The sequence below is a fragment of the Nasonia vitripennis genome, chromosome 1, assembly GCF_009193385.2.
Source record: "Nasonia vitripennis strain AsymCx chromosome 1, Nvit_psr_1.1, whole genome shotgun sequence".
NCBI classification, from domain to species: domain Eukaryota; kingdom Metazoa; phylum Arthropoda; class Insecta; order Hymenoptera; family Pteromalidae; genus Nasonia; species Nasonia vitripennis.
This window is the reverse complement of record NC_045757.1, coordinates 21,723,715-21,745,720: the sequence shown is the minus strand read 5'-3', so window position 1 is coordinate 21,745,720 and position 22,006 is coordinate 21,723,715. Positions and strand designations below refer to the sequence as shown.

Below are 22,006 nucleotides of genomic sequence, written 5' to 3'. Positions count from 1 at the left end.
ACCGATGCGGGTTAGCATCAGGTTACTCACCTGTAACATAAAAATATAATTGTTGCATTAGTTAATGCGAAGCTGATTGTGACATCGTGGTACAGCATTAAACGTCCGTAGTAGTATAAGCGTAATTTTCCTTTGTCGTTTACGAAGCTTCTCGGTAAATAATAACGAAAAACTATATCCCTTTTGGCCGTGTACTTATACAGTTGGTCGCGTCTTGTCTATAACCCGACAAAACGTGTACATCGCGTGTTAACACCGCATAAGTACCTGCATGTATGTATATTTTTCTCGTCAGCCGATAGCAACAACATCGACCTGACTGACAATTGATGATTAAACGAACTTGCAAAGTGAAGTTCGATCACAATTATATGAACAAGCTTGTTCGAAGATATTTTCACTTGTAGTACCGCAACTTGTTGCCAGATGACGCCACTTTTCAGAGATAGATCCGAAAAAAGACTTTTTTTCTCTTTTTCTCGTTCTATCTCTTACCCCTACTCCTCCAGCCCCTCCGGGCCACTGCCTCTCCATTTCATTGAGTTTAGAGAAGCGCGAGGTCAATCCCGGGGTTGGGCCCACTACTATTTTAAAATAATGGGTGGGATTCAAATATCTTCGAACAAGCTTGTTCATATAATTGTGATCGAACTTCACTTTGCAAGTTCGTTTAATCATCAATTATATTTCACTGCACTTGTTCGAAGATATTTTCACTTGTAGATGTTTAGAGAACACAACATTATTTCATTTCAAATTCTTTATTTAAATTACAACTCATTAAAAGTTTATTAAATAATGTAACATCTTATAACTAACATCTTTAGTTCAATCAGCCTTTAAGCTTCTTTCTTATAAATATTATAATGCTACTTAAAATTCATTATAAAATTTCTTTCTTAGAACAAAAATTATTATGAAAAAACAGTCTCAGCAAAATTTCTTTCATTACCCTTAATTGGTCTATTATAAAATTTACTAAAAACTTTGGACTTTTCTGACCAGGTGGCTGCATTCTTAATAATGCTTATATCTAATCCTTGATTTACAGCTTTAGATGTAGATGCATGTCTCGTGCTATGGGCTGTAAATTCTTCTGATATACCAGCTTCTCTCATGACTGTCTTGAGCCATCTACTAATACTTTGAGAACATATCTTCTTGTATGGTCTCTTGAAAGAGATAAATAATTCTTGTGTATCACCTCTAATATCTTTAGTAGCTTGCATGTAATATAATAATGTTCTTGCAATGCACAGCGATGTCCTTTCTGTAAAGAAAGGAAAAAAGGCATATGGCTGTGCTGCTCCTGGTTTTGAAGTTTTTATGAGATCTAAAATCCTTATTTCTATTCCGCTAGGTAATTTCTTTATATTGTTTAATTTAATAAGAGCTAGTGATTGTACTCTAAATGCTGACCCCAGTGCTAATAACATGACTAGTTTTAAAGTGAGATTCTGTAGATTTAAAGATTCTAATGGACTCCAAGTCTCTAACATATCTAACACGTCATCCACGTTCCACGTACTGCAGTATTTTGGTGCAGTAGGTCTTAGTTTGTATACGCCTTTAAAAAATCTATTAATTAATGAGCTATTTGAGTTGTCATGTTGATTTATCAAGGATATAGCAGATCTGAGTGTGTTCAAGGTGCCGTATGCTGCTCCTTCATTAAATTTCTTTGTCAGGCAGTTAATAACAATATCTTCTTCTGCATAATATGGATCCTGTTCCTTGTCTTTACAAAAATTCCACCAATATTGGAGACTTGTATTGTACTGTTTTGTCGTACTCTCTGTTATCGAAGATGTCATAATATCTATTGTGGTTTCTTCCAGATTCTTTTTCTTAAAGCTCTGCCTGATAACACTCCTGCCACCAGGGTAAGGTCCGAGGCCAGTGGGTGCGTTAGTTTCCTACAAGGTGAAGCCAAAAGATTAAATGATGGTTCAAAAATGATTAATTTGCTGATGAGGAGCTCTTTGAATTCTGGAAACCAAGGTTGAACTGTCCAGAGAGGTATAACTAAAATACCTGTCGAATATTCTTCTCTAATTTTCTTTAACACTCTAGAAATTAATACAAATGGAAGAAAGGCGTACCAAAATTCTTCTTTCCAGGAAACTGTAAAAGCATTTATTACTTGAGCATCTGGGTCTCTATCCCAAGAACAATATCTCTTACACTTATGATTTACACGTGAAGCAAATAAATCTATTGAAGGATAACCAAACTCTTTAACTATTTTTTGAAAAGCAAAATTAGCTAACTCCCATTCTGTGTCAACATTGGTTATTCGAGACCCCTCGTCAGCAATATTTTCTTTAGAAGCAATGTATTCAGCAAAAATCCAAATCTCTCTCTCAATACACCATTCCCAAATTACTTTGGTCAAAGCGTGTAACTCTTTATGTTTAATACCACCCATCTTATTTATGTAGGCTAATGCTGTAATATTATCTATTCTTAACAGTATTTGTTTATTAAGGCTATGGGCAGCGAAGCATTTTAAAGCCAAAAAGGCTGCTTTAATTTCTAAAAAATTGATGTGTATTTCCCTTTCTTCCCTATTCCAAAAACCATTGGCCTTTTTATTACCACAAATGGCTCCCCAGCCTGTCGTGGAAGCATTAGAGAATATCTCCAAATCAAAGTTACTTGATCTTATTTTATTTTTAGCAATTAATATTTGTGATTGCCACCATTTTAACTCCTCTTTTGCTTCTAAAGATAAGGTTATCCATTTGTCCATTCTTTTAAAATTAGATCTTAAAGCATTTCTTTTAATTAGTTCTAAATGCTTATAATAAAGCCATCCATAGGCTACGGCTGGGCATGCTGCCACCAAAACACCTATACATTTAGCTATAACCTTGACTTTAACTCTTTCCATCTTCAATAAAATATCTATCATCTCTCTGATCTTAACCCGTTTCTCCTGTGGTAATTCTAATGTCATGTCAGCTGAATTAATGTTAAAACCTAAAAATTTACATAAGCGTTTGGGAACGATTTCACTCTTTTTCCAATTAATAATAAAACCTAAGTATATAAGCAAAGAAATTGTTAACCTAATATTTTTACTACATTCTTCTTCAGATCTACCTAAAATTAGGAAATCATCTAAATAAATAACTACTCTTAGTCCATTCTTTCTTAACCAATTCACAATTGGTTTACCTATCTTTGTAAACACAAAAGGAGCTGACGATAAGCCAAAAGGCAAAACATTAAATTGATATAACTGATTCTTATGCTTAAATCTTAAAAACTTTTTGTATTCGTCATGAATTGGTATAAGAAAATATGCTTCCTTAAGGTCTAGCCTACACATAAAATCACCTTTATTTAGTAAGTTAATTGCCGTACGAATGTCCTCAATTTTAAAATGCTCCTTTTTAACAAAAAATTTGAATTTCTTTAAGTTCAGAATAAATCTATATGAACCATCCGGTTTAGGAACTAAAAACAATGAAGATAAGTATTGTCCCTCAACATCTTTACATGTTTCTATAGTATTTGAGGTTAGTAATTTTTTTATAGCTATATCTAATTCTCTCTGAATCTTCTTATCTGTATCTAAATTGTAATTAGGCTCTAATTGAAAAACTTTAAATTCTAAGTCAATTTTATAACCTGTTATCGCTTCCAATACAAATTTGTCATCAGTAATTTCTCTCCATTTATTAATAAAGAATTTTAGTCTTCCTGCTGTTTTTACCTTAACATTTTCAACTGAATTTATCGTCTCCTCTGCTGGTAAGGTTGGGATTGTGTGTAAAATCTCCTTGCTGGATACGTCCTGTGGTACGAAGAGCTGCTGGAATTGGATGATCTTGAGTTGCCTAGTCGATTGTAAGGTTGTTGATTCTTGTAGCTCCCCCTGCCCCCACGGTTGGAGGGCGAGCTTTTCCAGTTTAAAGCGTTATTGTTGTTGTTAGCTGTATTATAATTATTCTGACTTAGAGGTGGTCTATAATTGTTATAATTGTTATTTTTTGGTTTCAAATCCTTAACAGCTTTTTCCATAGATTTAGCATTTTCTAGAATTGCTTTAAATTCATCACCAAACAGTAATGATGTGGACTCTGTATTTTTGGCTACTTTTTGTATGTTGTCGTTATATCTGCCCATTATGAAAAGTTTTCTCGCATTAGTTAATTGATAAAACAATTCACACAACAGTCTAACTGTACCACCCAAATTATCTAGAAGAGATTCTCTTTCCAATGGTTGCTTCTTATCATTTAAGATCATGCTCAAGGCTATTGAAGCCGCTGACAAGGCTGCGCCTGAGAGGTCCTGATACTCCTTAAAAAATCCATCTTTTATTAGGGCTTTCTGTGTTAGACTGACTGAAATTTCCTCATTTAGCTTTGGAGCCTCTAAATTTATTTCATCATTTTTTCTAGGAATCGCTGTTAGGAGCCTTTGTTTTTCCTCCTTATTTGCCAGACCCTTTCTTGACCAGACTTTAACTCTGTCAGCTACTGTCTTTATTAAAAAAAGCTTCTTTTGGTCAACTTCAGATGGGTTCTCTCCCAGGAATTCCTTTGTTTCCTCCTCGATAATTTTCGTTTGATCTTCCTCTTCTTCAACCTCTCCATCCTCCATCTGATTCTCTTTTTGAGCGTCAAGAATCTCTGCAACAGAGATCAACTATTTTATTTTACTTTTTTTTTTTTTTTTTTTTTTTTTTTTTGCCATGTTTTCGACTTTGAATCGAAAATCGGTCATTTTGCAAGAGCAAAAAGAAAAAATTTTAAATTTTCATTTTCCTTTGTTCTCGACTTGAAATCGAGAATCGGCCATTTTCTTTGATTGACTTTTGTCCTCGACTTAGCATCGAGAATCGGTCTAATTCTCTTTCTTTTTACTTACCTTCATATGTCAAAGCCTCATCCGCCGGTAATTGCTCCATCATTTCCAGTTCTCCTAAGAGATCGTTCATTCGCTGTTCTATCTCTCTTAATTCCTTCTCTTTTTCCTCTTTTAATTTTACAACGCTAGGTCTTGTTCTCTCCTGCTCCATGTTCACGATGTGTCGTCACCGAGCGCCAAGAAACGTATGAAATGGAGAGGCAGTGGCCCGGAGGGGCTGGAGGAGTAGGGGTAAGAGATAGAACGAGAAAAAGAGAAAAAAAGTCTTTTTTCGGATCTATCTCTGAAAAGTGGCGTCATCTGGCAACAAGTTGCGGTACTACAAGTGAAAATATCTTCGAACAAGTGCAGTGAAATATAATGGACTGCTGTGCCGAAGCCTTGCCGGAGAGAGTGAGCTACTTCTCTCTCGGCGTGTATAGAGCCGCGAGAATGAGAGACGGCCGGGCGAGAGAACAATTAGCGATCGATCATGCATACGTGCCCGAGCACGGTTTTCCCCGCGCATGTCTGCATCAGCTATCACAGCTACGTGTAAACCTAACCTGTACGTAGGCGCAGCAAAGGTATGCATGTGCAGAATTTACACTATGCACGACAAGTTTTCTTCTACTAGGAAATTTAAGTGCGCTTCGCGCACTCCTTATCATGAAACCTAACCTGTACGTAGGCGCAGCAAAGGTATGCATGTGCAGAATTTACACTATGCACGACAAGTTTTCTTCTACTAGGAAATTTAAGTGCGCTTCGCGCACTCCTTATCATGTCATAGTTGACGTTTAAATTTTGCTGCCTGCTTAGCGCCAAAAGTTTGAAGCGATTGTAGGTTATATAATAAAATCCATATTTCTGATTCGCGTTCCTTAATTCTTGTACCAGGCGACCGATTCTCAATTAAATGCTTCACAACAAAGCCCATCACTTTTTTAAGGGAGGAGGATACCGAGCTCTTTACTAACTGCTTTCCGAATATCTTTGTTGATCCAGCAGCTAGCTGTTTCGTCAACTTTCTCGTATCGAGCAGCTCCTTTGTTCTGCATCCTGCAACTGAATTCTCTATATGTCAACGCCGCGCACACAAGTCTGAAGAAGGACCGTTTCATTTTCAATATTGATAAGATGTAAGTATGATATTTACGTTTGGTCAATGGGTAATTGTTGGGTTGGAAACTGTGTGATAACCAGTCTAGAGTAAGCACAAACAACGAAATTTGAAAACCCGCAGATAAAACTGTTCATTGTTTGTATCGTGCACAAATAAAGTTTTTGTTCAAGCATTTAATTTTAAAATCAAATATATATGGAGTATTCTACGGGAAAAATGCCATTTTCTGGTTGGAGAAGCCGAAAAAAACAAATGATGGGGCACACTCCCGCAACTTTTTTTTCTTATTGTACATGTTTAGAGCAATGCAAAACCACGTCCCAACACCGAAAAAGTGCCTTGTGACACTGTTTTATAGGCCCTTCAAATTCGTCGAAAAATAGCCATTGTTCAAGGGCATGCACCTAATGCATAAGGGCACAAACAGAAAATGTATTACGGTAGAATGAAAGAACGGGAAAAGAGCTTGAATTTAAAGAAAAATGCGTTGGAAATGCTTGATTCGGTCAAAAGTTACGCACAATTAAAAATGCGGAAAAATCATGAGAATTGCAGGATTTTCAAAGTCAAGAAATTTGTGTCTTTTTTCATGATTTTTCCGTATTTTCAATTGTGCGTAACTTTTGACCAAATGAAGCACTTTTAACGCATTTTTCTTTAATAGAAGCTCTTTTCCCGTCCATGCATTCCGTTTATGCATTAGGTACATGTCGGTGAAAAATGGCTATTTTTCGACGAATTTGAAGGGCCTATAAAACAGTGTCACAATGCACTTTTTCGATGTTGGAACGTGATTTTGCATGGTTCTAAACATGTATAAAATGGCATTTTCCCGTAGAATTCCCCATATGTACAGCAGCGCCTACTACTCTATGTAAAAATAGCGAGCCACAAGACTGACTATCGCGAATCGATTCATAATATACAAAACAAATGCGGCGCGAGAGGCTCGAATCAAAGATTCGAAAATAAAGGCGAAAGGCATCTTGGGGTTCTGCGAATGCGAACTGTAGACAGACAGACCGTGCCGTGCCGAGAAAACGCATGGTTTTCGATAGTGGTATTCTCGTGAGAGCGGAAAATCTCTGGTTTTCAAACCAGAAAATATGGGTCAGGAACCTGCTGACAAATGTCAGGGCTGACGCGAAAAAGCGGTGGTTCGGAGGTGAGCTGATCTCTAAGCGATCGGGGTTTTCTGCGAAATGAAACCCAGAATTAAAAGGACAGCGCGCTTCTGGCATCGCTACATTATAATGTAATACGTCGTTACATAATTTGAACCATTAAATTTGTTATTCTCTTGAAACACCGTTTTTTTCTATTTTAATCCCAGCATAGTCCTTTACATTGTTTATGCAGCGATATTTCAACCAACACTCAACAGTATTTTTTAAACGCGTCTGAACAATGTTCTACGGATTATAAAGCAATTAATACGTGCAGAAAGAAACGTCTTTCTTTTTACCGAAACCGAAACAATAGGTTTCAATCTTTCACCTAGCACAACGGATGAGCTCGTAGGATATAAAAAGAGCACTGAAGTACTTTTGTCTAAAAACTATTTAAAAAACGTCTCGAGACACATATCGAGTGAAGAGGTTGAAACTGGGTAGCGCTACTCTGTATAAGGGCGATCGCGCATTCATATACTCGGGTCATTTGTCGTGAGCGTGAAAATTCGCTCGACGAGTGCCGCCTTGCACGCGGCGCCTTTTTGTCGTTCACCTACTTCAATTATATAGGAAGAGAAGAGAGAGTGAGAGAGAATCTACAAGAGGGAGAAAGATAGAGAAGTCGGTCCCGCGAGGCGCTGAATCGCTTGCATAAAGACAGCTCCATTTGTAGCGAAGCACTTCAGACCCTCAATGGCGTTCATCCGCTAGCTTTCCTTTTCTTTCTCGCTCTCTTCCCCTTCCGCTCTGTATAAATCTCTGCGTCACTCCTCTTTTCTGCGGGGCTTGTAATTTTTCAATTTCCTTCTTATTTTCTTCTTAAGCATTCCTCGTTTACTCCAATTTTTTAGAATCATAAATATTTCGCGCAAAGCAGTTCTACGCAGTCCAGTACGCTGCAATCGAGCTTGCAATAAAAATCAACGATGGCAGGTTCTTTCAGAAATTTAAAAGCTTTTGCAGCTTGACGATCAAAGAGAATTCGTCAGCCGAAAAGGTTATTTATGGAGATTGCAATCAAAATTTTTTAATCACTGATGAATAAACGGAGCATGCATTTTGAGAGGCATAATTAAATTTATATGTTATTTCGCACTGTTTTATTAAATGTTCTGCATATGTATGGACGTTGTTACTGTAAAATATTCAGAAATCACGACATGAATCGTAAAGAATGTTTTTGAAGCTGCATACTTTATATATTCGAGTAAAATACTACATAAACGGACCATGCGTAGATTGGACTCTACTTAAGTCCCCCATGCTGAGCGGGAAAAGAGAAAACCAATACTTCCAATACTCGATTCGATAATCTATAAATGCCCGTCTCCTATTCGAAATTGTTTGCCTCATAAGCCCATATCGGATTCCAGAATCGCATACGGTTAAATGTAATTTTATTCTTCAGATATTGTCCGGTACTATCTTATATCATCGATTAGTGTTTTCAAATTCCTTCACTCAGTATCGCTCGCTGTGTGATTTACCCTTGCATACGACACCGACTCACAAAACATTGTATTCAATGGAAAAATCGATTGAACACACAACTCGCAATGTAGCGCAACGAGTCACGGAAAGCGTAATTCATTAAAACTACCGCCCTCGTCCATCCTCGTTCGTGCATCGTGATAAACAGTAACAGCAGCTACAGGCCGTGACAGCATACTGCACAAGCAGCGAGCTCACGAGTCCTTAATTTTTTACACAAAACTTAAACTTTTCGAGTTTCCAGCGGTAAAGCCGGGGCAGGCAATTAATTAACCTGCGCGCAATCTAATCTCTCGAAAAACGTGGGCACCCCATGATGTATAGTCGTGCATCACAGCTCAGAACTTGGGGCTCCCACGCGGCGCGTAAAAAAGTCGCTCGAGCGAAAATAAACAAGGACAGTTAATATTCCGGGCAAACTGTACTGTCAGCTCTTCGCGGGTCGTAGGCGGATGAGGGACAAAAAAAGGAACCAAGGCATCTGGTTGATTGCACTGCAACACATCGCTGCCGTGTCGTATCATGGTCCTCGCTATCCATTCACGCAGGCGGAGAATCGCAACGTTAACAATGAAAACCGCGGTGGAATATTAAGGGACGCCGCGAAATCGAAGCGCCTTTGTCTGCATCTGCGCTGCGTTGCGGGCGAAAAAGGGAGGCGCGAGACGTTTCAATTGTCAGGTGGCCGCGTCGAGGTGGGAAAACGCGCGAGATTTGATAAGATGGAGGATAAGATGCATCGCTTTTTGGCGAACCTGAAAGGAGAACGCCGAGAATGGCTGTTCTAGGCGCTTTGTTGCGCGCTCGAATAATTCGCGGCGAGACGCGCTTCATGGAAAGGGGTGTGCTTTTTGTCCGGACTCTGTTTTGTCTGGGAAATTCATCACGCTGAGAATCGCGCGTCTACGCTGTTTAGCACGCGATTGTTGAGAATTTTGGAATTTTCGCGCAGCTATTAGTATTGTTGATCTCGCAAAGTATCTGCACTAATTATCAACGTCGAAAAAACGTTGTCCTTTCCATCATATACACTGTAGCTCATGCCTATAAGGAGGTGCAGCGCCAACAGGGAATTCATCTCGCGGGCGCGGCACGAAGTGAATTGAATGCACCGCGCTCCTAATAAGCTGATTCGCAAGTGCTAAATGGAGCATATACATATAGAAAAGAAGAAGTCGATAAGGGGATGAAGAGAATCATAGCAAACGCTGGATTTACTTTAATCAGCTCGAATCAACGTGCTATGCCAACTGGCTGCCGTAAACACTGTACTGCACAATAGCGCGTGGGCTAATTTAGCCTTGAATTTTCCGCTCGCAACGACGAGCTAGTCGACCGTGTGTGGGTATGGCACGAGCCTATCTCTGACTTTTCGCCAAACGGCCGGAAGCGCCACTGCTACTGTTACTGGCAAGCTCGTGTTCGGAGCGGCTTTCTATTTTGCGCTAAATGCACTCGGGCTCTGACTGGGCTTCATCAGAGATTTTCGGATGATTGCGCGTTTTTTACCAACCATCTATTTAGTAAATATACGCGCAAACATCTGTGTAAACGATACCCTTGTCGATATATTTTTTCACCTTTATCTTGTTGCTTATTGATTGAATAGAACAATTTTAGAGCCTCTTCAAACATCGATTTTAAAACTTGATGGAAATCAAAGTTTCCGATTCAACTATAAAATGTGCAAGACAAACCTGCAGCAACGCCAGTTTATTCAATTATAGCCAACCTGTTTCAAGGAGACAAAATATGTGACGAGTAAATTATTTCTCTAGCTTCCATCGATCACCACGTACACTTTATGGACACAACAATCTAAAGCCGAGACATAGTTATTTACTGAAAACAACGTTCTTATGTCACGTAAGTAAACATTTACGCAAAAGTGCGATGATTATATAAAAGAATGCTCCTCAGCATGCACCGGGATCTTCATTCGAATATGAAAGCTCGAAAACACGAATCCTCAACACTCGAACTATGTGGGCATCGACATCACAGAAAATTTGCATTTGAACGCAACGACGCAACGTGCGGAATTGCGTGAGGGAAAAAAGCTAGAGCGAGGGAGGAAAAAACGGCGCGATTTGAAGAGCTTGAACGAACCCGCACAAAGGGCAGAACTCGCAGCCGACGTGAAATGAAGAATAAAAGAACAACGCAGAACCCAGGCGCACGGGCTGAAAAAAAAATTAAACTCCCGTATACGGTACAGTACTCGGGAGCTACAATATAATATACACCTATATAAAGATCGCGCGCCGATCGTGCGTGAAGAAAGTTGCGAGAAAAAGAGAGCATGAATTCATTCGCTGGGAAATAGAAACGAATGGGAAATTGAGAAGGGAGAATTGCGAAATATCGCCTCCACTCTACGGCGCTGCGTGCATACCTATATCTGCACGCGCACGTCCGCTTCGGAATTTTTTACTCGCACACCTATAGCCTGAAGCCTCGCACGAAAATGAAATCCATCTCGATTTCCTTCCTTCCTCGTCGGCGCAACTGCGGCACAGTTGCACTTTTACCCGCATTGTCCCTCTTTGCTGCACGTAAGTATAGCTACGTAAACTACAGTATTCTAACTCTCGAGCAGCGTCTTCTTTTCTCTCGCACTCGTGTGTGTATGTGTGTGCGAATAGCTGGCTGCACTCACGGTGAAACATTCGACTGAGTTTTTTCACGATGCAAGCGCTTCTTATGTGCATGATTTTTTCGCAAGAGTTCCGTGAATTTGACTACCACTGCGCGCATCGGACCCGTTACGAGCTTATTGTTGAGAATATGGACTCTGACGTAAAGCAGAAATAGACTCCCTAGACAAGCCCTCCTGTTTTCTTTAAAGAGCAAAACTACGTAAATATTTGGCTGTTCTTATGCGTCTCTGCCTCTGAGACCGCATATGTTTTGCTTGTATAATGAGCATCAAAATATTTCTCATCCGAGCTGTGCTTTTGTTGTTTGACAAATGTTTACACGAAATAACTTTGCTTAATGCTGAACACGCATGAGCGTAGATTGGAATTAATTAGCTCACGTAATTTCTCTTTAGTCATGTAGACGCTCGCAAATCGTTACTTAGGTATATAGTTTGTATATAAAACGGATTTACGTTGCTAATCACACCAGGGCACTGTTACAATGCCGCTACCCTAAGCGGGTCTTGGGCGTTGTCGTCCAGATCGGACGGGTGGGTGCCTATCACCACTAAACAGCGCGTCCTTAGGTAGCGGATAGAGGAACAGCCCCTGAGAAAGAGGTTAGCTGCGAATAAATTGAATAAGCAGCCGCGGACAGCCGATAGGAACAGGCGTGGGTGTGATGAGCCCACACTGTCGAACGCATTCATCTAGAAACACTACGCAAGCACCACAACAACAAAAACACTTCACATTATCTCTTATATCTCAATCTATCTCTTTCATCACACATTACAAAAATGGGCAAAAATCCTGCTGCCGAGGAGGATGCGGGAGCGATGACAACTGCCCCGAAAGGGGATGTGTAGAATGATTCGTCACCTGGTCTTACGCGGTAACGATGCCAGCGAAGGCGCGCTGCCTTGCAGGGGGGCGTTAGGATGCGAGAATGAAACCGTAGTGTGTCTGACGACGAGTTGACACTGTCCTCGTCAAAGTCGGAAAGCTCTCATACTTAGTTCTAGAGAGGTAAGGGGGTTATCACCTCTAGAACGGTGGACTCACCTGCGATCGGAACAGGATCCGAAGCGCGCGGGTTTAACATACTATCATGGCTCAAAAAAATCAAATCCGAATCAAAAGGGACTTAAGGGTCGGAACTTGGAATGTTCGCAGTCTATACAGAGCAGGTGCGTTTAAAGAACTCGTAAAGGAAGCTGCTGGGAACAATCTAGATTTGGTAGCAATACAGGAATCGCGGTGGCCAGACGGCGGAGTACTAGCGTCGGGTAACTTCACGTACCTGTATGGGGCCGGGAGTGGGGGATCTCTAGGCACCGGATTTCTCGTAAGCAAAAGCATCATACATTCAGTTAAAAGTTTCAAATCCGTCAATGATAGGCTCTCGTACATCATTATCGAAGGTGAATGGTATAGATATGTATTTATTAATGAACACTGTCCTACGGAGGACAAAGAAGAAGAAGCTAAGGATCTCTATTACGAAACTTTAGAGCAGGTAATCGACCAGTTCGCGTCTTACGACACAAGAATAGTATTAGGCGATTTCAATGCTAAAATAGGTAGGGAGGAAATGTTTAGGCCTACTATAGGGAAGGAAAGTCTGCACGACGCCAGCAATGATAACGGTATTAGGGTCATAAATTTCGCGGCGGCAAAAGATCTTATAATCAAAACTACGTGTTTTAAGTACAATAACATACACAAGGCAACGTGGACATCGCCGGACGGGGCCACACAGAACCAAATTGATCATTTCCTCATTGAAAAAAGACGTCATACTAATGTTCTTGACGTAAGGGCTTACGGAGGGGCAGATAGCGACTCGGACCACTTCCTAGTAGTAGCCAAATTAAGAGCTAGACTAGTAGCGAATCAAAATAGTAAGCGAGCAAACAAGGTAGAAAGCTTCGATATTGAGAAACTACGAGATAGAACAGAGCGAATGAGGTACCAGATAGAAATTAATAACAGGTTTCAGGCACTTGAAGAAGCAAACACATCGCCAGAGGGAAATGACGAACCGAATAGCTTATGGGGGGACATCGAAAAAACGGTAAAAGAGGCCGCGAACAAAGTACTGGGTAAAAAGAAAAAGCCAAAGAGCAAACCATGGTTTGACGAAGAGTGCGAACTCTGGTTTGAAAGGCGCAAAAAGGCTAAATTAGATAGCTTACAAAATAGAAGCGATAGGACCGTAGAAGAATATTCTAACGTAAGGAAACAGATGAGCGCGATCTACAGAAATAAGAAGCGGGAGTATCAAAAGAATCTTATTAGGAGAATAGAAACTAACAGTAAGGAAAATAACCCCCGCGAAATGTACAGAGGGATTAACGCCATCAGAAAGGGTTTTAGGAGTAGAGTGCAATTGATGAAGGACGAAAACGGGGACCTCGTAACAAATGACAACGAATTACTGTCGCTGTGGAAAAATTATTTCGATAAATTATTAAACGTGCACGAAAATAGCGAAGAATTAGGGGACGAAATTCACACTGCTGAACCCCACGTGGAGGAACCGAGCTACCAAGAAGTAAAGGCCGCGATTAAAAAACTAAAAAACAACAAAGCCGCGGGAAATAACTCTATACCAGCTGAGTTACTCAAATATGGGGGCGTCGAGCTCACTTTCAAAATCTATAAACTAGTATGTGCCATCTGGAAAAATGAAACAATACCCGAAAATTGGAAGGAATCTATCATTATACCGATTTTTAAAAAGGGGGATAAGACAGACTGCAATAGCTATAGGGGTATTTCACTTTTAGCAACGTGCTACAAAGTTCTGTCAAACGTAATACAAGCTAGACTCACTCCATTCGCGGAAGATATAGTAGGAGATTATCAGTGCGGATTTCGGCGCAACAGATCGACGAGCGATCAAATGTTTACCATAAGACAGTTGTTAGAGAAAAAGTGGGAATTTTGCGAAACCATACACCAACTATTTATAGATTTTAAAAAAGCGTACGACTCTATTAAGCGAAGCAAAATGTATCAAATTCTAGTACTTCTCGGTGTACCGAAAAAACTCGTGAGATTAATTCAAATATGTCTGAATGGAAGCACGGGAACGGTCCGAGTAGGCGGTAATGTATCAGAACCCTTCATGATACGCGATGGTTTAAAACAAGGGGATGGGCTCTCTACGGTGCTGTTCAACTTAACGTTAGAGTATGCCGTTAGAAAAATGCAGGTTAGCCAGCTGGGCGCAACGCTTAATGGAACAACGCAGATACTAGGCTACGCAGATGATTTGGATATACTGGGGAAATCCTCATAAAAGCGGTGGAGTATACAGGGTTAGAAGTGAGTGAATCAAAAACAAAGTACATGATTGTGGATAAGCTAGGCATCTGCAGAGGGGAGGAAGATCTCAGAGTTGGGAATTTTACTTTTGAAAAGGTTAGCGAATTCAGGTATCTGGGTACGACCATAAATGATAGAAACGAGATTAATGTCGAAATAAATAAGAGACTCAATGATGAGTTACACAATCTGTACGCGTCACCAAATATTAACAGAATAATAAAATCGCGCAGATTGGGATGGGCAGGGCACGTAGCGAGAATGGGAGACGACCGTACGGCAGCGCGTGTCATGAAGGGCAGGCCGATGGTAACGCGACCTCTAGGTAGACCTAGACGTAGACGGGAGGACAACGTAAAAGCGGATATAGTAGAAATAGGACGGGTGGGTGTCGATCGGAGAGGTGCATCTTGCATGATAATTCGGCCATTTTATTAACGCAAGCTGCTTGTACGCTGATATATTATTCACGCTAGAGGGATGAGTTGTGAAACCGTAGACTTGAGCTAATTTGCAAAAATCGGTTCCCACGTCTTGCGTCCTGAAATGATTACATGAAAAATGCCTATTTTAAGAAATGAAAACCAATCCTACAGCTCAATTTATCCCAAAACTAGACATAAATACAAAGTATGTCGGCATGGCAACAGCCGCTTCGAATTTCGTTACCAATTCCTAAGCAACAAATAGACTCAAAGCGATGAAACATCCATACATAGGTAGCTGATGTATAAAAACGTAAAACGAATGCATCGATAAAACGTTCAAAAAGCGTGGTTTAATATTTGAAAATCCTGCTGCATTCCTATGTTCAATTCATTGCAATTCGCGCGATCACGTTCGAGAGAGATTCTCTGCCTTTGTTGTAACTTGACTAAATAATGGAAACAGTCTAGAGCGCTCGGATTTTTCAGATTACGCGTGAAAATGCATCCACTTTAAACGCACGTGCATACCCATAAGCCGTGCAGCTTAATGAAGTTTGCGTACGCGCTTTTGCAAAGAGTAAACGTATATCAATTGATGTAAACGAGATACAGGCATAAATGTTAAAAAAGAAGCACCGATCAGGCTATGCAAGTATTAACTAGAGAGATTTTCTTGCACGCGCCTTTCCCTTTCGGATCCGTTCATTTAGCGATGTCTATACGGAAAACTTAGGATTAACGCCCGAAAATCTCGTAAAACTCGCGAACCCAGTGCAAAAAAACCTTACGCGCAGCGTATATAACAACACAGCAAAGCACATATGCATCTCAACGAAAATCGAAAATTCAAAAAAGCCATCATCCACAGCACAGTACGCGGCAAGCTGTAGCGCGCGCATCCAAAAAAAAGCTGTAAAAAAAGCACAGCCGGTGTTTCTGGAAAACTGCAGCGCTTTATCGACTTTATTACGTGCACGCGTCGCTCGGATAGGCTGTATCTCTGCAACATTAGGAATTCAGAACCCATCGAAAGTGCTGCTAAAATATTATAGAGCGGGCGACCTTATATTATTGGCTCTTTGCCTACAGTTTTTTTTTCTCATCTGCAGGGCGAGAATTGGATTTTGAATTTTCGAGAGTTAGCGCCGTTCATATTTCTAAACGGCTTTTTTATTTCTCATGTACGGTGCACGAGGTTTCGAAGCATTTGTTTTGGGGAGGGAGATCAAATTTTGACCGTCGGTGCGATAATGAAAAGTTTTATTATTTCTTACCCCGCAGTACTAATAATCGCCTCTGAGCAAAGAAATGAGCAAACGAATCTACTAGATACTTGCAAGGATGTCATCATTTTGAGTTTAACGTTCAACAAACAGAAGGAGAAGGTGCGCGAAACGGAAAGAAGAAGCAGATAAAAGGAAGAAAGGCAGTGAATCAATCACCAGCAGCGTGAAATGAAAAAATCTCTTATCCCTCTCAGAGCCATATCTCGTCGTTGTATTTCCCCGTCTAGCCCCGCGCGACGTATAGCAGCGTATCCTCTCGCCTGTATACTCGAAACGAAACGCGTTGTAATGCTCCATATACGCGGGCTGCGCGAGCGCGCATTCCACTATTTTTCATTGCCTCTCTTCCACACGCACTGCGCCCTTATAAAACGCCGACAGAAAGCTTCCGATACGGTTATTACGAGCTGCGTATACGACGGGCTTTATGAAAGGCTCCGCGACGTTGCGAAATTTTCTACTCTTCCCCGTCGGCGCTTTTCTCCTCCCCTTTCTCTCTCTCTCTCTCTCTCTCTCTCTCTCTCTCTCTCTCTCTCTCTCTCTCTCTCTCTCTCTCTCTCTCTTTCTCTTACACTAAAAAAAACACAGCCATTTTAACTGAACTCGCACCAGTAATCCGTCATTGTACGAAGACTCGCCAAAATTACCGTAGAGTCCAGCAGTTTTAAAGAATCAGTTCGGTCGTTTTTGCTGATGTCCCGCGTAAGCGACCAATTTTACGAGTCGCAACTCGACAAAACTACCAGTGGCACACCGTTGTTCTTACTGAACAGTCGTTACGGTGGCAGAACGGTTAAAACTACCGGACTTTACAGCAGAAACGACTGTGTTTTTTTTTTCAGTGTAGCAGTGATATATCCTCATATACCTTTGCGGTGTATGCATGAACAAAGAAGAAGTAGCGCGCCGTCGTCGTCCTCCCGCGGGAGGACGATAGGGACGCATTTATTTATACGCCTCCCCCTTTCCCCTTCGAGAGCCCTGAATTATCGCGGATCTGCGGCTGCTGCTCTCGACTTCTTTCGCGCGCATATATTCTGTGTCCCGGCGATACGGTCACGCATATATTTTTCGACCGCTTTAGTGCCAAACAAATGTGTGTACGACTGAGGGGAACTTTTGTTTTCTCGAGATATGTGAAAATTTGACTTGATTTGCAGACTATAGAGTTGGAACAAATATGATGATATTTAGTGGAAGGAAAATCAGCAGTAGCTTTTAAAAGAATATTCATTTACATGGATCGAAAAAGGCTTGAGAAACGCATGCTGAAGTTTTCAGGTGCATAATGTGTAAATTGATACGTGTGGCATAGCAACAGCCGAGGTGCATCGCGAACTCGACGAATCAAGCGGATGCCTTCTGACGATGTCTTTCTTATCACCGTCTATAACGTTGCGATCGAGGCTTATTCTTCTAGCGCGGACAGCTCGTGCGCCTCAGTTCCGCGTGAGTAGTTAACTTGGACAAATAAACTACACGTCACGACCTTTCACACCTTTCTGCACGTCCATTGGCTCGATCCTTGGATGGCGTAACCGGTAAGCCTAGTCGAATTTTCGATGTTTTGATACAACCGATGACTGTATAGAGCCAAACAATAGTATATTGTGCAACTAGGGGGGGAAGGGCGATTTCTAACGAGGGTGAGATTTGAACACGAGCTAGAGTCGAGGGAGCCGAAAGCGCCCGAGACGGAGACGAGTGCTCAAATTTCACCCGAGGTAGAAATTGCCCCCCCCCCCCTTGTTGCACACTGTACTTTTTTTGACAAGTGCCTGTAAAGACCAGTTTTCATGCATATAGAGTGAATGGTAAATTGCGCATTTTGAGTCGTAAACCACTCTCTTTCAAAAAATATCAATATTTTTCAAAAGTTTAAAAATTTTTGAGTGTTTTTGAGTGTTTATCAGTAGCGGGAGGGAATAGCCATTCTCTCCCGCACGCTCGAAATGAACAGCTTGCCATTCACTTTAGAGGCATGGAAACGGGTCTTTTTCATGCACGTGTTAAGAAAATTACTTTATCGCATTTTAAACATTGTTTTATAAATTTCTTGTATACACTATGTAATTCTAAAAAACTAACGTTCAAGACAAAAATCAGTAAAAAAAACACATAAAAGATAACACTCCTAGCGCGGTTCGACCTGAATAATTTTGGGGTTAAATACTATCATATTGAGACCTATATTTTGTGCTACGAAATACGAACTTTATTGATCGTTATAATAGAAGCAGACGTGACCGATCGCCTGATTTGTAAATTTATGATTCTTATTTTTAATGAGATAATAAAAATTCACTTCAAAATCGATTTTGCGTCAATAAGAATTTAAGAATTTCACAAAAAATGATTTGAAAAAGTGCCCCACCATCCTAACATGACAGAGAATCCGTTTCTTCATTCGCAATCGTTGATAAACTATTTAGATGACCAAAATTCTATGTTTTATGAAAAAAGCTTCATCGAGCTTTTTACGCACGCCCCTTTGTCCACTAAAAGAAAAGTTTATTTCGAAGCATTAAATCGGATGAGTTCAATAAATTAAGTTCGCTGACGAAGAAAAGCGGAAGCGCTACTGCAGCCGCGTCCTCGTGGCATTTTCTGGAATCAAACTTTTTTGTGCAGCAGCTGCGTGTCTGACCGAAGGCGGCTGTGTCTACTTGCAGAAGAACCTCAAAGGGGGAGAGAAAGAATGGAGGAAAAACAGGAAAAAAGGAAGGGAAGAAAAACAGCGGTGAAAGTTTTCTGGCTTTGCGACTGAGCAAATCTTGTTCTTTCTCTTTTCCTTTTTTTTAATAATTCGCTTCGTTAAGTAAATATGATAGTTGCGACACATTTCTTGCTTGGTTCAGGAACCCGCAAGGGTAAGTAAATAATTTCTGAAGGAATATATTTAACGCGAGGATTTCACAGTCACGACTCACGATTTACCGTAGGCAACTCTAGCTAATCATATTAAATGAGTAGTCGAGATTACTTTATTACATGGCCATACAACAAATACCGAAATAATTAATGCGATGGTGTCGCATCATTGTTTTAAAAATTGTACAACTAGCTACATTAGTTGCAACCAAGAGGAAATTCAAAAAAACGTCAAGTTATGAACGCGCAAATCTGCAGCTACGAAGCAAAAGATTAATTGAAAAACGCATCGTAAACTTTAAGAGGTCAACACGCTTATAGCAATTTCGCGTAAGAGAATAAGCTATGAGGGGGAAAAGCAAGTGCAGTAGTATTCGCTTCTCGAAAGGCTAATCATCTAATGGTCAACAGTGCGAGAGTAAATCCACTTTGCTACGCGTGGAAAGTGGCCGTCCTCTCTAGCCGCAGCAGCCGTCCTCTCTCGCCGTAAAAAGAGTCATCAACCGCAACGGAATCCGGTCGGTCGGCACGGAGCTTTGGTGCGCAGCCTTTCTATAATTCAGCTCTCGGCTCCGTCGATGCACATATGACCTAGAGATCAGTTTTCATGGCCTGCGCACCATCCCTATACGTACACGTATACATACGCATCAGCTACAGAGAAGTGGGACTACAGCGCGCTCCTCTTTACCCCATCGGCCAGATAGCTCCCTACTCTCGAGCTACCCTCGCGCCCCACGATTTCGGACCGTTCGTTGAACGACCGCAGTGACGTCAGTCGCTCCCTCGCTCTCATGTTATATACCCCCGCGTGCGCGCACACAGTGCACAGGCACACACATACACACACAACGCCCACTTCCGATCTCTCCTGCACGCGCAAAAACGCTCTCCCTCTCTCTCTCTCTCTCTCTCTCTCTCTGGGATTTCGAATCCGATGCACTACTCTGACCTATTTAAAGCAAGACCGAGAAAGCACACACGCCCTGCGAGAGAAAGAGAGCGCCCGCGCGCTTCGATTAACCCTTTGCGAACAGCGAGCGCTACTTAACATTCGTTAATTAAAGCCTCCGATTGACTGCCGATCCCCGCCGAAGAGCGGCTTCACGTCGCCCTCGCTTCTTTTTGTCTGGCCAGTCGACTCAGTGCCTCTCCGAGCCTGCAGACTCGGCTCCGCGTACACACGAGGTCTTATCGCTCGTTCGAAGGCCGAAGCGCGCATCGCGACTCCCCTACAATTTCTCACACGAAGATTGACTCGTTGCGCGCTCGCGGCGACTGTGGCCTGCAGCTCGAGCTTCAATATTTGAGTGCGCACGCGAGATGGCTATGCGCGCTACATGCAGCCCCAGTGCCGTTATTTCGCAATGACGCGGACTCGACTGCAGCAATTCCCCCGATGAATCGTTTTCCGATCGAGCGTCGAACGTCCCCCTGTACGAACATTTTCAGCGGGCTGACGCGAAAAGAAACGCTCCGCGCTGCGCCGGAAATGCTGTTAGAGCAGCTCTAAATTGCCCTGGCACCGTGTTTTATTCACAAGCGCGCAGAGCCGCGGGCGACGAGTCAGCGCGCGTGCAATCAATTTTCGCAAGTGCACGGTCAATAGTGACACACGCTCGCTCGCTCGCGCGTTGCCATCTAGCGATCGTTTCGTGCACGGCGGAGCCTTGGATCGACTTTTTCCCGCTATCGGCAGCGGCCTCGTATCGATTTTCTTTCGCTGCTCGGAAAATCGCCGCGGGCTCGAAACTGGGCCGCATCGCCGACACTTGAATCCCACACGCCTTACACGCCTAAAAGATCGCGCGTGCACACACTCACAGCCACACGGGAGACACACGGGAGACACCACACCTTCTGCCCGGAAACTCACCAGTGGCCGAGGGAAGCTCTCCGCAGGAGTCACTGGACGGCCGCACCGGCTAGTGCAGCGTCAGCGGCGGCGGTGTCGGCGACGACGACTGGCGCTCGACGACGAGCAGCCGCTGCTTCTCGCCGCGGCGGCCGCTCGTGCCCCCGGCTGCTGCTGGCATCCTCTCGCGCGCACTGTGTACAAAATCCGTCGCTGGCTGGCGCTGCTGCGATGTCACTGTCTCGGCACTACGAACGTACTCGAACTCGCGCCGCGAGACCGAAGCACAGCTGCGAGTGCGGGGCGAAGGAGAGTCGCCGACGGAGGAGAGCTCGCTGGGGACGGGAGCAGAACTCGCGGCGCGACGTGTCCCAGTGCGATGCAGTCGTCCGAGTCCCTGCGCTCAGCCTCTCTCCCTCTCTCTGTCTCTCTCTCTCTCTCTCCCGCTCTGTGCGCCTCTCTTTATCGCGCACTCTCTCGCTCTCTCGCTCCTTCCCGCTGTCTTTCTCTCTGTCTGCGTCCGAAGGCGGTGGTCCTCTCCCCCAGGCCGTCGTCTCTCCGTCGAAGCGAGCTCGCAGCGAGAGAGACAGCGAGAGCCGAGCGAACGAGCGGCGGCGCCTGCGCAGCTGCGACCTACACCCCCGTCCCGAGAGCCGTGCGTGCGTCTGTCTGTCGCTGACCGTCCTCGTTCTACTCGTGCGCCGAGCGCGCACCCAGCCAGCGTAGTTCGACTCCTGCGCACTGCTCGCTGCTCTCTCCGCCGAGAATCCAAGTAGGAGACGCCCCTATACGTGCCCTCTCTCTCTCTCTCTCTCTCTCTCTCTCTCTCTTTCTCTCTCTCTCTCTCTCTCTCTCTCGCTCTCGAGCCCGCAGCTATATACGACACGTGCCGAGATATATGTAGGAATGGAGCGTGACGTAGGCCGCGCGCTATGCACCGAG

The 22,006-nt window shown here is 42.7% G+C and overlaps 3 protein-coding genes across 7 annotated transcripts in view; all 3 read right to left on the bottom strand.

Moving 5' to 3' along the window:
* Positions 1-21,802, bottom strand: part of LOC100114841 (glucose transporter type 1) — an 81,205-nt gene extending 59,403 nt beyond the window's left edge. For all 4 annotated transcript variants that reach the window (XM_016986465.3, XM_032600063.1, XM_032600068.1 and 1 more), the window contains exon 1: positions 21,086-21,802. The gene's annotated coding sequence lies outside the window, so the exon portion shown is untranslated. The remainder of the gene's footprint in view (positions 1-21,085) is intronic.
* LOC103316945 (probable serine/threonine-protein kinase DDB_G0267686) lies at positions 746-6,157 on the bottom strand. 2 transcript variants are annotated; one of them, XM_016986478.3, is made up of 3 exons: positions 4,882-6,157; positions 3,722-4,643; positions 746-1,916 (listed from the first exon to the last, which is right to left on the bottom strand). In XM_016986478.3, exons 1-2 carry the CDS (start codon positions 5,030-5,032, stop codon positions 3,742-3,744), a joined length of 1,053 nt encoding a protein of 350 aa, XP_016841967.1. In that variant the 5' UTR covers positions 5,033-6,157; the 3' UTR covers positions 746-1,916; positions 3,722-3,741. The 2 variants fall into 2 exon arrangements, with proteins under 2 accessions (XP_016841967.1, XP_031784666.1); XM_031928806.1 differs by lacking the exon at positions 746-1,916 and having other exon boundaries at positions 3,617-4,643.
* Positions 915-2,959, bottom strand: LOC100677975. Its single transcript, XM_031924194.1, has 2 exons — positions 2,144-2,959; positions 915-1,916 (listed from the first exon to the last, which is right to left on the bottom strand). The coding sequence occupies exons 1-2, from the start codon at positions 2,957-2,959 to the stop codon at positions 915-917; spliced, it is 1,818 nt and encodes a 605-aa protein (XP_031780054.1).
* Positions 21,803-22,006: the final 204 nt, after the last annotated feature.

Excerpts from the sequence above, each read along its gene's own strand:
- LOC103316945 (XM_016986478.3), bottom strand. The coding sequence starts at position 5,032 with ATGGAGCAGGAGAGAACAAGACCTAGCGTTGTAAAATTAAAAGAGGAA. Across the intron at positions 4,644-4,881 it reads TGAGGCTTTGACATATGAAG|AGATTCTTGACGCTCAAAAA; the intron begins GTAAGTAAAAAG and ends TCTCTGTTGCAG.
- LOC100677975 (XM_031924194.1), bottom strand. The coding sequence starts at position 2,959 with ATGACATTAGAATTACCACAGGAGAAACGGGTTAAGATCAGAGAGATG. Across the intron at positions 1,917-2,143 it reads ATAGAGACCCAGATGCTCAA|GAAACTAACGCACCCACTGG; the intron begins GTAATAAATGCT and ends TTCACCTTGTAG.